Here is a 12806-nt window from a genome sequence, read left to right as displayed (position 1 = left end):
GGCAAGATTTTGTCCCAGTTATCGTGGTTTGGTCTGATGTACATGGATATCATGTCGATTAGAGTCCGGTGGAATTGCTCTGTCAGGCCATTTGTCTGCGGGTGGTAAGCGGATGGGGTCTTGTGAACTGTGCCACAAGTTTCTAAGATTTCATCGAGAATTGTGGACAGGAAGGCCTTGCCTCGGTCACTCAACAACGCGCGAGGTGCACCATGACGCAACACAATGGCTTCTAATAAGAAGGCGGCAACGTCTGATGCAGAGCTAGTGCGTAGAGGAGCAGTCTCCGCGTATCGTGGGAGGTGGTCGACAGCTGTGACGATCCAGCGGTGGCCCGCTGGCGTTACGAGAAGTGGCCCGACGAGGTCTATTCCGACAACGACAAAAGGTGTATCGGGACATAGAATGGGTTGTAATAGGCCAGCAGGAACTGAAGTAGGTCGTTTCCGGCGTTGACAAAGTGTGCAAGAAGAGACATAATTAGCCACAAAGGTAGAAAGACCAGGCCAGAAGAAGCGGCTCCTAACGCGGTTGTAGATCTTTTGGAATCCTAAGTGTCCAGCTGATGGGTCGTCGTGCAATGCTTCGAGAACTTGTTTTCGCAGCGAACGGGGAAGTACTGGCACCCACCGATGCCCATCCGCATTGTAAGTATAGCGCTGCAGGACATTGTTGTCTAGCTTGAACTGCCGTAGCTGACGACGTAGTCTGGCATTAGGGGGAGAAGACGAGCCATTCAAGTATCCCATGATGCGGTTACAGTAGGGGTCGTCACGTTGGCAGGCGGCAAACTGGGCGCTGCTGTTTAAAGATAGTGACCCAGCAACTGCCAGGGGTGATAACGTGAGTGAGTTTCGCAGGCTCATCCCAGTTGTTGATGGCACTCACGCGGTCATACTCCTCGAGCCCGTCTTCCACGTCCTCACCCGGAAAATCTGCGAACAGCGGAGGATCCTTTTGAGGGCTGGTGACCAGATGAGAAGGGTTTCTTGGCGGTGGGAGCGGTGGCGCAGCTGCTGCGCTGGGCTGGTCGGCTTGCGACATTACCGAACCCAGGTCGTTTAAGCGGCGGCCTGAACGGAGCTCCAGGGATGTGTTCTAGAAAACGCTGGGGTTGTCCGAAAGAGCAAGAGGACGCAGGAATCGGGCAGCACTCTCCACCACTTGTAAGATGGCGTCCAGTACCCTCAATACTCTTCTTTATTGTCTCGAGTATGTGCCCCACAACCTAAGCTTGACTAGTGATAATGAGTATGTACAGATGAAGATGAAATGATGGGACGCATAAACAATTCTCACTATATATATATATATATATATATATATATATATATATATATATATATATATATATATATATATATATATATATATATATATATATATATATATATATATATATATATATATATATATATATATATATATATATATAGCTTATAGATGGTACACATGAAACTACTGCTCAAAACGTGAAACGTGAACGATACTTCTTTGAACCGACAATGTAGCGAACTAAGCACAACAAGCCCACATAGTAGACAGCCTGCATATACGCCCCCTATTATAACTTTTGCTCAAAAAAGTGACGCAATTAACAATTTAGCCAGGTTCCAAAGAAACAGTAAAGTCGATTTCAAGTTTACATTGGCCTAAATAAAATTAGGAATGTTCGAAACAAATTATATCGAGCTTTGTGTTTTCTTTATTTGTTCCCTCCTCGCCTATAGTCACGCTTCAATCGTACGGCGGGCGTTGATGTCCGTGGCCACAAGTTTTCAACCAGCTATACGATCTGACCCTGCATCAACTGCGAACTTTGATCAAAAAGGAGCGAGCGGTTTGAAGCGCTGCAGCGTGCGCGCCATAGACATCGGCTCGCATACGTGTGCTTTCGCCGTTTTCTGTTCCGGAGCACGGCCCTGAACCGGCTGCCCTCGCTTGAAGCAGCACTTCATAGAGTTATGTGAAATTGGAGCCAGAAGCCTTAGCTATATACCCTTACTTAGTAAAGCATCTAATGCGTCACCTGAGAGAGTGAGGGCCTGCCTGTTACACCTTTGTCCCCCCTGAAGGCACACCCTGCGCACGCCTACGCCTTCGAGGAATGATCAAATAACCCTTCACTCAGCTTGCGTTGAAATATGCACAATGTTCAGACGTCCAGAAAAGTGCATTCTTTATAGTGTTCCAGTATAGGCGTTACGTATGGAGAGCTTAATTAACATCGCGACTGTTATGCAAACACACTGAAGTTGTAATTTCCATTCGTTGTACAGCCATAAACTCATGCAAAAAAAAGAAAGCTCGGACGTGTCTGAACGTAGCCGCGTCCCGCTTCCCCTTACTGTAGCTACGAGTTCAGGATTGCGAAACTTTGACATGAAGCAATATACAACTCGTGTTTAATTGGACTGTCCCGCAAGCAGTTGACGTCCAAGTGACCGCGTAGAAATCGCGACTCTCAGTAATGACACTCGTTTGATATTGGTGTCAATGCCACGTGCATTGACAGGTGAGCTGGAGTTGGCGGGCATGCTCCGTTGACAGAAAACAGCCGCTCCCAAAGATGAAAACTAATGGTGGTTGCAACCTAAACCGAACGATGCTGCTGCTGATATGTATTTGTATAAGCACGGCCACTGGAGAAAAAAAGAAACTTGTTTTTTATCCAGTGGTCGCAGTATAGGTATGCGCACCAGCGTGCGTGCGCGCGTGTGTGTGAGTGTGTGCGTGCGTGTGCGTGCGTATGTGCGTGTGCGTGCGCGCGCGCGTGTGTGTGTGTGTGTGTGTGAGTGAGTGAGTGAGTGAGTGAGTGAGTGAGTGAGTGAGTGAGTGAGTGAGTGAGTGTGTGTGTGTGCATGTGTGCGTGTGTGCGTGCGCGTGTGTGTGTGTGTGTGTGTGTGTGTGTGAGTGTGTGTGTGTGTGCGTGTGTGCGTGCGCGCGTGTGTGCGTGTGTGTGTGTGTGTGTGTGTGCGTGCGTGCGTGCGTGCGCGCACTTAAACCTGCACATGTATTGACACGTGCAAATCAAACGGATATTGTTGCTGAATGAACCCATGCAGAACGAACCAGTGAGTCGACCAGATTCGCTGCAGCTGATGATGTTCTGTACGAAAGGGGAGCGTTGTGGACATGAGGGGAGGGAGACGAGAGGGAGCCGCGCAGTTGGTCGACGCGAAAAGCGAAGCGCGCACACTGCAGTGAACATCCAGCAAGGGCGCATTTCAAAGGCCGCTCGCGGCATTGCTGCACGCGAGGCTCAATGAGACGCAGGAACAAGACGACCCGGTATGTATTTTGTGTTGAACTCTGTGTGCAAGCCCCTCTTGCAAGGTGTTACGCCTGTCGCGAAAATAGTTACTCAACGGCTAAGCTGGGGCGTCAGCGCTTTTGCGAGTTTTCGCAGCCGCCGTATAGCCGCGAAAGCGGCTCGGTATACAGCTATCCCGTGCTGATGCTAAGTTCCAGGTTTCGCTTATTGCTTGTTGCTATTTCATTTGGAGTGATTATGTCAATGCACCCTTACGTAATAACGCAAATATGCTTATGCATAATCGTGTGCATATTTAACAACTGCACGCGGGTGGTAAAGTGCAAGCTCTCATTCGGCGGCCACCCTCTAAATCATTTAGAGTGGTGGGAGGGGGGGGGGGTGCAATTCTGCAGCTTATACCTTCACTCGGTCGGACCTTGCAGGTCTGTTCTTTGGCACGCAGCGTTATGGCCACGTTTATTTTTTGACGACAATGCCACCAAGAACCCACGGCGTTCAAATCTGTCAACTGTACTTCTCGCCTTTAATTACCCCGGAAAAGCCGGGGACCAATAACTGGCTTGCGTGAGAAGAACGTAACTTGATTAATTTTCATTTTTGCATTCACTGCAGAGCTTCTTTCAGCCTCAATTTAAGCAAAAAAAAAAGAAAGATGGGGGAGGAAGACTGCGGTGAAAATTTCCCCCGCCTGCGCATGTGTAAACGTCCATGTGTCCAATTTTCGGTTTTGGCCTTGCGGTCAAAACCGAAACGCCGTTCACGTGTCGGGCGTACGCAATAGCGCCGACGCTGTTTCGTAGGGGCGCCTATTCCGAAACTTTCTATTAATCAATAATCAATACGCTACGGATTGACTTATAGCCCAATGGGCAGCCAATTCCCCAAGTCAATTTGGTACATTGAATGTCCCTTCCTCTTTGTGTGTGTGTTTAGAATGTCACGCAATCCAAGCGGCTGAAGATCTCGGACAAGGGCGCGCCGATTAAGCATGTCGTATGCTCTACTATGTTCGTATATTTTCATGGAGATTGCGACAAGCGCTGGCCGGCATCATCTAGCCTTTTTTTTTTTCGTCTGCTGCTCTGTCATTAAGCGTTCACGCTTCTTGAACTATCCCCAGGTGCCTCGGCATTAGTGCATAGCTTCGAAGCTCTAAACATAACGCCAGTGACATTATTTACGCCTTTTTTTTTTTTTTGCTACGCTGCCTATTTTTGCTGATTTCCTTTATTTGTTTTGCATCGACATTGCACCCTCTCACGATAACAAAACTTTGCAATGACAATGACGTATACTCACATGGTCAGATATGCGTCAATATGTTGATTGCAAGGTTGCCTCCCCCGCAAATAAACACAATCTTGATTTAAACTTTATTGAAAAAAAAACGTGTCATGCCAACCGCGTCGTGGCGATTTTTATTAAAATAATATCAGGAGTTTTACGAGCCAAAACCACGATATTGTCACGCACAGTTGAAGAAGTAGACTTTGTTGCAATAGCCTTAAATGGGCGAACTTGTGCCCTACAAACAAGGAGCTTCTTCCGAGTTCAGCACCTTGTCCCGCGCAGTTCGCTTGTGCCCGAGTTGCCAGTGTTGGCCCTTTCAACACTGGCAACGCTTCGTTTTCTCTGGTAACTCTTAACGATTCGCTTTCTCTGTTTCGCACGCACGCCGCAGACAACATGGAGGGCGTAGCAAACGACTGGCACACGAACTGCTTGTTGCGTCAACGTGATTATCAGGCATGCCGTAGTGGAGGGCTCGGGGAATTTCGACCATCCGGTGTTCTTTAATGTGCACTGACATGGCACAGTACACGTGCCTCTACCATTTTGCCCCCATCGTAATGCGACCACCAGCATCGAACCCGCGACCTTCGGGTCAAGAGAGAGCATTGCACAATTAGAAAAACTAGATGAAAACAAGAAAGGCAGCCCGTTCTAAACTACGCTCACCCCTTGTTACCCCATGAGACGAGGCCGCCCGAGGTTTTTTTTTCCTTTCATTCACCCTGCGTTTTCACAAGCGAGCCTTCAGCGGCAATAAGTTTTAAAATTTTAAGTATATCTTAACGAAGAAAAAGGGAATTTACTCAAGCTGTTCGACATTGAATGCACCAGAGGTCGATCGCAGCAGTGATGTTCCGTACCACGCCGAAGAATTCTCATTCAGAGACATCGAAATTCTCTATTTCGGGGATTTTTCCCGGCAAACGTTGTCGTATTTCCCAGCATCTTTCCCTGCAGAACAGTGCTAATTTCCACCCCCATTTACGCACACACATACTATAAATACACGCATCTCACGTACTGGCGATATTCGAAATTATGACAAGCCCCTTCCACTGCCACACAACGAAAGCGTGACTTTATTAATTCACATACCGTTAGTACACTGCACATAGCGGGCTTCAAGTCTAACACCAATACTGAACTATAAATCGCTCCGCGTAAATATCAGAAACAAATACCAGAGGTTATGCTTGCGTATTGCATGCGCCAGAACCGATTACAGCAGATGAAGGCGCAATGTGACGGCTAATTATCGGTCATCATATAATAATTTACCCATTCCTAAAATTCCCTGCAATATCACGAAGATTCCCTTTGGCTCAAAATTGCAGGTGAAAATTCCGCGAAAAGGGAAAAATTCTCTGCACAGAACATCCCTGGTCGATTGTGCATGCTTACGATTATGTATGCTTAACCCCCGTCCCTCCCTCCAGCGGAGACGTTAGAGGTGAGGCGAGAGATGAGAGGGCGTGCACACGCTTTGTCCCCTCTAATCACTTCCGGTGACATTCCTAGAGTTTCCTAAAGTTAAATGGAGGGGACTCTGGCAGTGTGATTGTTCAGCGACCACGAGAACGGTGGGTAGTTCGTGGATTTGCTTAGTATTCGTGTTTGCGGGCTTCAAACCCACCTTTGTTTATTGCTGTGTTTTGGTTTTGTTTCAAACGAAATAAGAAACAGTTTTGAATTTTTTTGACCTGATTTGAATTGGTGATCCTGAAAGGTGGTGAAGCGTAACTGCTGGATATTTGCCGATTGTTGTTTCGTGACGAAGTAGCTTGAAGCCACGCGAAGCAAAACGGAACATCAAGTACGGAGATTAGGCATATCTATGTACTACCCATAACTCGCTTGCTCGCTAAAGCGCCGTGCGTTGTATACTCCAATATATGGGAGCAATAATGAGTGTCTATAGACACTAGCGCCAGAGTTCCCTCTAGTGTATTTATAGCTGACATTGACCCGATCTGACGTTGACAACCTATTCGTCACTTTCCCATTCGTGATCATATTTAGCCCTTAGATGTATTTCACACAGATAAGAAGGCGCTTCTGATTTTCAAATGCACACAGGATATATATATATATATATATATATATATATGTATATATATATATATATATATATATATATATATATATATATATATATATATATATATATATATATATATATATATATATATATATATATATATATATATATATATATATAGGACCGACTCTCTGCACGAGCTGCTGCTCTTACGAAAAGGGCGACTCACTAGAAGGTGCTGGAGAGGACGACCCACCGTATTGTGGCGAAGCCTTCGAACAGCGGGTCGTCCTCTCCAGCACCTTCTAGTGGGTCGCCCTTTTCGTAAGAAGAGCAGCTCGTGCAGAGAGACGGTCCCCGCATTGGCTGTCGCTGTCATGCATCATAGCCGAGTGTCCGCCAATAAACTTCTTAACAATTTGGTGGAAAGTGCTGTGCCCTTCAAACACCTTCGATCCGCATTCGATGCCCTTGGAGCTTCGATCCCGTACCGTGCCTTCTACCACGCACCAAGACGCCGCTCAGCAAACGCTTCCTCCTGCGCTGGCGCCATGTCCCGGTGTCCGCCGCATCCGCGACCCTCCTGCCTTCACCGGTGCGCATGGCACCGACGTCGAGGACTGGCTCGCCCAGTACGAACGCGTCAGCGTCCCCAATCATTGGGACGAGGCAGGTAAACTCGGCAACCTGGTTTTCTATCTCGCGGGTGTGGCCGGCATGGGGTACAACAACCACGCATCCGATTTCCCCACTTGGTCCGCTTTTAAAACCGCCTTTGTCGACGCGTTCGGCCATCCTGCCGTTCATAAGCTGCAAGCCGAACAGCGTTTACGTGAACTAGCATAGCAGACCGGCGAGTCCTTCACAAGTTACATCGAGGACACCCTTGATTTGTGCGAGATAGTGGACGCGAACATGTCAGAGGCTGACAGAATCACGCATGTTCTAAACGGCATCGCCGACGATGCCTTCACCATGCTCCTGGCCAAGAACCCTCACACTGTGGCTGGGGTCATGACACTATGCAAAAGTTACGACGAGCTGCGGCGGCAGCCCTTGATGACCCGTCGACCACCATCACAAGACGCTGATCCCTCGGCTTTGTCAGCGGTTCCTGACCACACAACCTTGCTCCACGAAATCAAGTCGTTCGTGCGTGCGGAAGTTGCCCGCCAGGTTTTTTTACTGGCTTTGCTCCCCCGCAACATGCTCTACAGCCGTCAAGTAAACTTCTGCCTTTTTTCCGCCGAGCCATTCAGCAGGAAATTGCGGAGGTCGTTCCTGAATACCACCAGCCACCTCCCGTATTTGCGCCACTCAGCTACGCCCAAGTTGTCACCAGGCCGCCCCCGCCGATTCATGTGGCTGGCCCCTTTAGTTACACCAAAACCATCTCCAGGCCTTCGGAAAAACTGTGCCGCCTACATACGCCGACGTAATCCACGTGCCCCGAGTGCCGCCCACCATGCAGTCATATCAGCAGCGGACTAGCCCATTGCGTTCTGCGACATGGATGGAACCGCGAACCGATGGCGCACTTTTGACAATCGCCTATCTGCTTTGCTTGTAGTTGCGTCGGTCACGTAGCACGCTATTGCAATCGTGTGGAGGAACCGCAGGTCGCCTCCAACTTTCCCAGCCAATCGAACCGCTCTTTTGACCGACCGCCGCCTTTGTCACCGTCGTCCCGCCCCGCTCCGTCTACCCGCCATTCACCATCTTCGCGACGTCGCTCGCTGTCGCCGATGCGGCTGCGTCCACTTGAGGGCGACCAGGAAAACTAGTCGTCGCAGTCTACGAGGCAAGGGCTGCGATGCTGTCGAACTGCGGAAGCCTTCAGGAAAGCCCATCGAACGTGATAGACGTGCTTGTAGATGGTGTTTGTGCATCTGCCCTTGTGGATACTGGCGCCGCCGTATATGTCATGGGCCCCGCCACGGTGGTCTATAGTGGCTAAGGTACTATGATGACCCGCAGGTCGCGAAATCGAATCCTGGCTGTGACGACTGCATTTCCGATGGAGCCGGAAATGTTGTAGGCTTATGTGCTCAGATTTGGGTGCACGTTAATTAAAGAACACCATGTGGTCGAAATTCCCGGAGCCCTCCACTACGGCGTCTCTCATAATTATATGGTGGTTTTGGGACGTTAAACCCCACATATCAATCAATCAATCAATCAATCAATCAATCAATCAGTCAAGCTGTCATGGACGCAAAACTTAGCCGATTATTGCGCAAAGTGACCACGCCACTTCCCGGGCTCTCCCTCCGTACGGCCAGTGCCCAAAGCATTCACCCTACAGCGATGTGCACAGCCCGCCTCATGCTTCAGGACGTGATGTATACGGTCGAATTCATCATAATTCCTTCATGCTCTCCCGACGTCGTCCTAAGATGGGATTTTCTCTCCCGCCACGATGCCGTCATTCATTGCGAACCAGCAGAAACAGAACTCACCCAATTCTCTTCTTTGATGCCGGCCGACAGTCCATCTGCTGCAAGCAAGTTACTCGTCAGAGATGACACCCAAGTGCCTGCAAACTCGTCCGCGACGGTGTCGGTCTACTGCGCAAGTCTTTCCGACACCGCTGCACTCCCCTGGCAATCTCATCGTGTTTCCATCAGAAAAGGCTTACTGGTTCCTTTTGCGACCGCGCAAGTCACTCACGGCAGCACCACTATTTTTGTTCTGAACTAATCCCCATACAGTGTTACGTTGCTGCGAGGGGAATGTCTCGGCAGCGTGGAACCCATCGAAGACGCACAAGTTATAGATCGACCCGATGACACGCACTACCCAAGTTCCAGTACGCTTAGTGCATCTTAGTACATCTTCTTCATCATCCGCTGATGTATTCGGTCTCTCCCTTCCAGACAACCTTATGCCGGGTTAGCATTCCCAGTGTCGTGGTTAGGTTCATCACGTAGCAAAGCGTGTGACGCGAGGAAGATGGAGACAGTGAGAAAAACAAAAGGGAGTTATATTGGGCGAACAAAAAAAAAAACTTTTGCACATACAGTACTATAAGTCACACACGCACGCAGTTCACACACAAAAGAAAAGAGTAAACAGTCTAACAGTCTGGCCCGTAGCCCGGTGCCTTGAAGTGGGACCCGTTGCGTGCTCGGATGCTGTCGTCGCTTGGGTTCAAGGTCAGCATACCACTGTAAGGGGCATCACCAGGTCTAGGCGTAGCCGCACACTGTCAGCGATGTCGGCTCGGGTCAGCAGCTCCGGTCTTTCGAGGGCGCTCGCCGTACCGGAGATGTGCGCAGGACCACTCACCCAGAACTCGAGCCTGGCCACGCCGACACGCCGTGCCCCGAAGACGTCAATGGCTCGAGGACAGGAACCCAGCCTTTCGAACCTCACGCATAGTTGCGGGTGCACCCTAGGCTCTCTTGCGTCGTCTTGCCGGCGTCCGAACAGCTTCGTTCTTCCTTTTTTTTTGCAATGGGCGCCCTGTCATGCCCCTTCATTCTTCTCTTCTTCCAGGTGATGTGGCGTTGTCGTCTGCTATGCTCGCATTTTTTAAGCTACTACATCACACCCAGCTTCTGGGCCTGTTGCAGAAATTCCGCTCTTCTTTTGATATCGCTCAACCTTCTCTCGGCCACACATCCACCGTTACGCATCGCATTGACACAGGCGCACAACCACCACTGAGGCAACGTCCATATCACGTATCTCCCACAGACCGCCGTGTAATCAAGGAGCAAGTCGACGGCATGCTTCGCCGCGATGTTATTCGACCCTCTAACAGCCCCTGGGAGTCTCCTGTCGTTCTCGTTGCGAAGAAGGACGGTTCTGCGCGGCTCTGTGCGGACTACCAACGACTCAACAAGATCGCTCACGAGGACATGTACCCTCTACCGCGGGTAGATGACGCTATTGGCAGCCTGCAAGGAGCAGAATTCTTTTCATGCCTTAATTTGCGCACAAGGCACTGGCAAGTACCTATAGCTGAGGACGCTCGACGGAAGACCGCTTTTGTCACCCCCGACGGCGTGTACGAATTTAACGTCATGCCATTTGGGCTGTGCAATGCGCCCGTCACCTTTGAGCGCATGATGGATACCGTTCTGCGTGACTTGAAATGGCACATGTGCCTGTGCTACCTCAATGACATCATTGTTTTCACTCCGGACTTCTCTACGCATCTTCGACGCTTGTGACATGTTTTAACGCGTCTAAGTAAAGTCAGTCGGCAACTGAACCTAAAGAAGTGTTGATTTGCAGCTCGGCAGCTGACAATACTCGGCTACGTCGTGTCCAAGGACAGAATTCTCCCTGATCCAGCCAAGCTTCGGGCCGTGACCGAATTCCCCAAGCCAACATGCGCCAAGAAACTGCGCAGTTTCGTAGGACTATGTTCCTACTTTCGGCGCTTCATTCGAAACTTCGCGACTATCCCATCGCCGTTGACGAAGGTCCTCGGAAGTAACACGCCTCTCTATTCGTGTTCATCACAGTGCGATCACGCTTTCACAACGCTCCGCCATCTGTTGACGTCGCCTCCCATACTCCGCCAGTACGACCCTACGTCCCCTACAGAGGTACACACGGATGCCAGTGGTGTCGGCCTCAACGCTCTCTTTGCGCAGCGCAAACCAGGGCTCCCGGAATATGTCATGGCGTATGCAAGCCGTATGCTTAAAAAGTTGAGACTAATGACACCGTCACTGAGAAAGAATGTCTGGAAATCGTCTGGGCTTGTACAAAGTTCCGACCTTACTTGTATGGTCACCCATTTGATGCCATCACCGACCATCACCCACTATGCTGGTTGTCTTCATTGAAAGATCCCTCAGGCCATCTCGCCCGGTGGGCACTTCGCCTGCAATACTACGACATCCGCGTGCTGTACCACCCCGGAAGGTAACATGTGGATGCCGACGCCCTGTCGCGCTCTCCCTTGCCTGACGACAATGCCCACAAATCAGCGTCCCACCTTGCCATTTCTTCAATTCATACCATTGATACTGAACAGCGCAGGGATAAATAGATTGCCTCACTGATAGACTTGCTGACTGATCCATCCACTCCATCCACTCGCGCGTTGCGTCGTCAAGCCCACCATTTCGCCGTTCACGACGACCTCCTCCACCGACGCAATTACAACGGCGACGGCCACCTGTGGCTACTAGTCATACTCCACAGTCTGCGCTTTAACGTATGCGAATCCTTTCATTCTGATCCGCCATGTGCGCCCTCCGTAGTATCGAAGACTTACCACCGAATTCACCAACGGTACTTTTGGGGCGGCATGTACCGCTACGTGCAGAAATTCATTCGCTCCCGCATAGATTGTCAGCGCCGCAAAACTTCAACGCACCTGTCGCCGGTAGGTCTGCAACCTCTACCTTGACCTACCCCGTGTGCTCAGACCTACCCCGTGTGCTCAGAAGTGGTCGAAGTTTCCGGAGCCCTCCACTACGGCGTCTCTCAAAATTATATGGTGGTTTTGGGACGTTATACCCCACATATCAATCAACCTCGCTTTACCAGGCCGTTTGGACGCGTGAGCATCGATTTGTATAGGCCCCTTCCACTAACGTGGGCTGGTAAGCACTGGGCCATTGTCGCGGTGGACCACCTCACGCGATACGCCGAAACTGCCACTCTCCCCGCGGCTACAGCGAGCGATGTGGCCTCCTTCCTGCTCCAACGATTCACGCTGCGACACGGTCCACCTCAGGAACTGCTCAGTGATCGAGGCCGCATCTTCCTGTCTGAAGTCATCGAAGCCATTCTCAAAGAGTGCAACGTTGTTAACCGCAAAACTGCTGCTTACTACACGCAGACGAATGGCCTCACCGAACGCTTGAACCGTATGCTCGGCGACATGCTCTCAAAGTACGTCGCCACCGATCACACGAATTCGGCTGCCATTCTACCCTTCGTCACCTACGCATATAATACCACCCCTCAGAGCACTACTGCCTTTTCACATTTTTTTTTATTATATGGAGGGTACCCGTCGCACACTATCGATACGATACACAAGCCAGATCCGTCCGAGTGGGCGTCCACTTCTCCTACAGCCAAGCTTGTTGAAGAGTGTCAAAAGCTTGCAAAGACCTTTACTGCGCGTGATCGAAAGCAGCAAAAAAGCATTCGTGCTGACGCCAGCACTACTGCGCCCACGTTCCTCCCTGGAGCGCTCGTCTGGCTCTCGATCCCTACCACTGCAAC

General features: G+C 50.1%; 1 protein-coding gene across 3 annotated transcripts in view; it reads left to right on the top strand.

Annotated features, from left to right (window-relative positions):
- LOC119159439 (chitin synthase chs-2) overlaps nucleotides 1-12806 on the top strand; it is a 107173-nt gene that overhangs the window by 30969 nt on the left and 63398 nt on the right. Inside the window, exon 1 of one of the 3 annotated variants that reach the window (XM_037412195.2) lies at nucleotides 3039-3291. The exons of 1 other annotated variant lie outside the window; for it this stretch is intronic. In XM_037412195.2, coding sequence (XP_037268092.2) covers nucleotides 3266-3291 — 26 coding nt within the window. In that variant the 5' untranslated portion in view covers nucleotides 3039-3265. Of the gene's footprint in view, nucleotides 1-3038; nucleotides 3292-12806 lie in introns of those variants that run through there. One more of the 3 variants, XM_075865227.1, reaches the window with a different exon arrangement.

Source organism: Rhipicephalus microplus, chromosome 1 (genome assembly GCF_043290135.1).
Source record: "Rhipicephalus microplus isolate Deutch F79 chromosome 1, USDA_Rmic, whole genome shotgun sequence".
Lineage (NCBI taxonomy): Eukaryota > Metazoa > Arthropoda > Arachnida > Ixodida > Ixodidae > Rhipicephalus > Rhipicephalus microplus.
The sequence above is the reverse complement of the archived record's forward strand: the minus strand, read 5'-3'. Positions and strand labels throughout refer to the sequence as shown.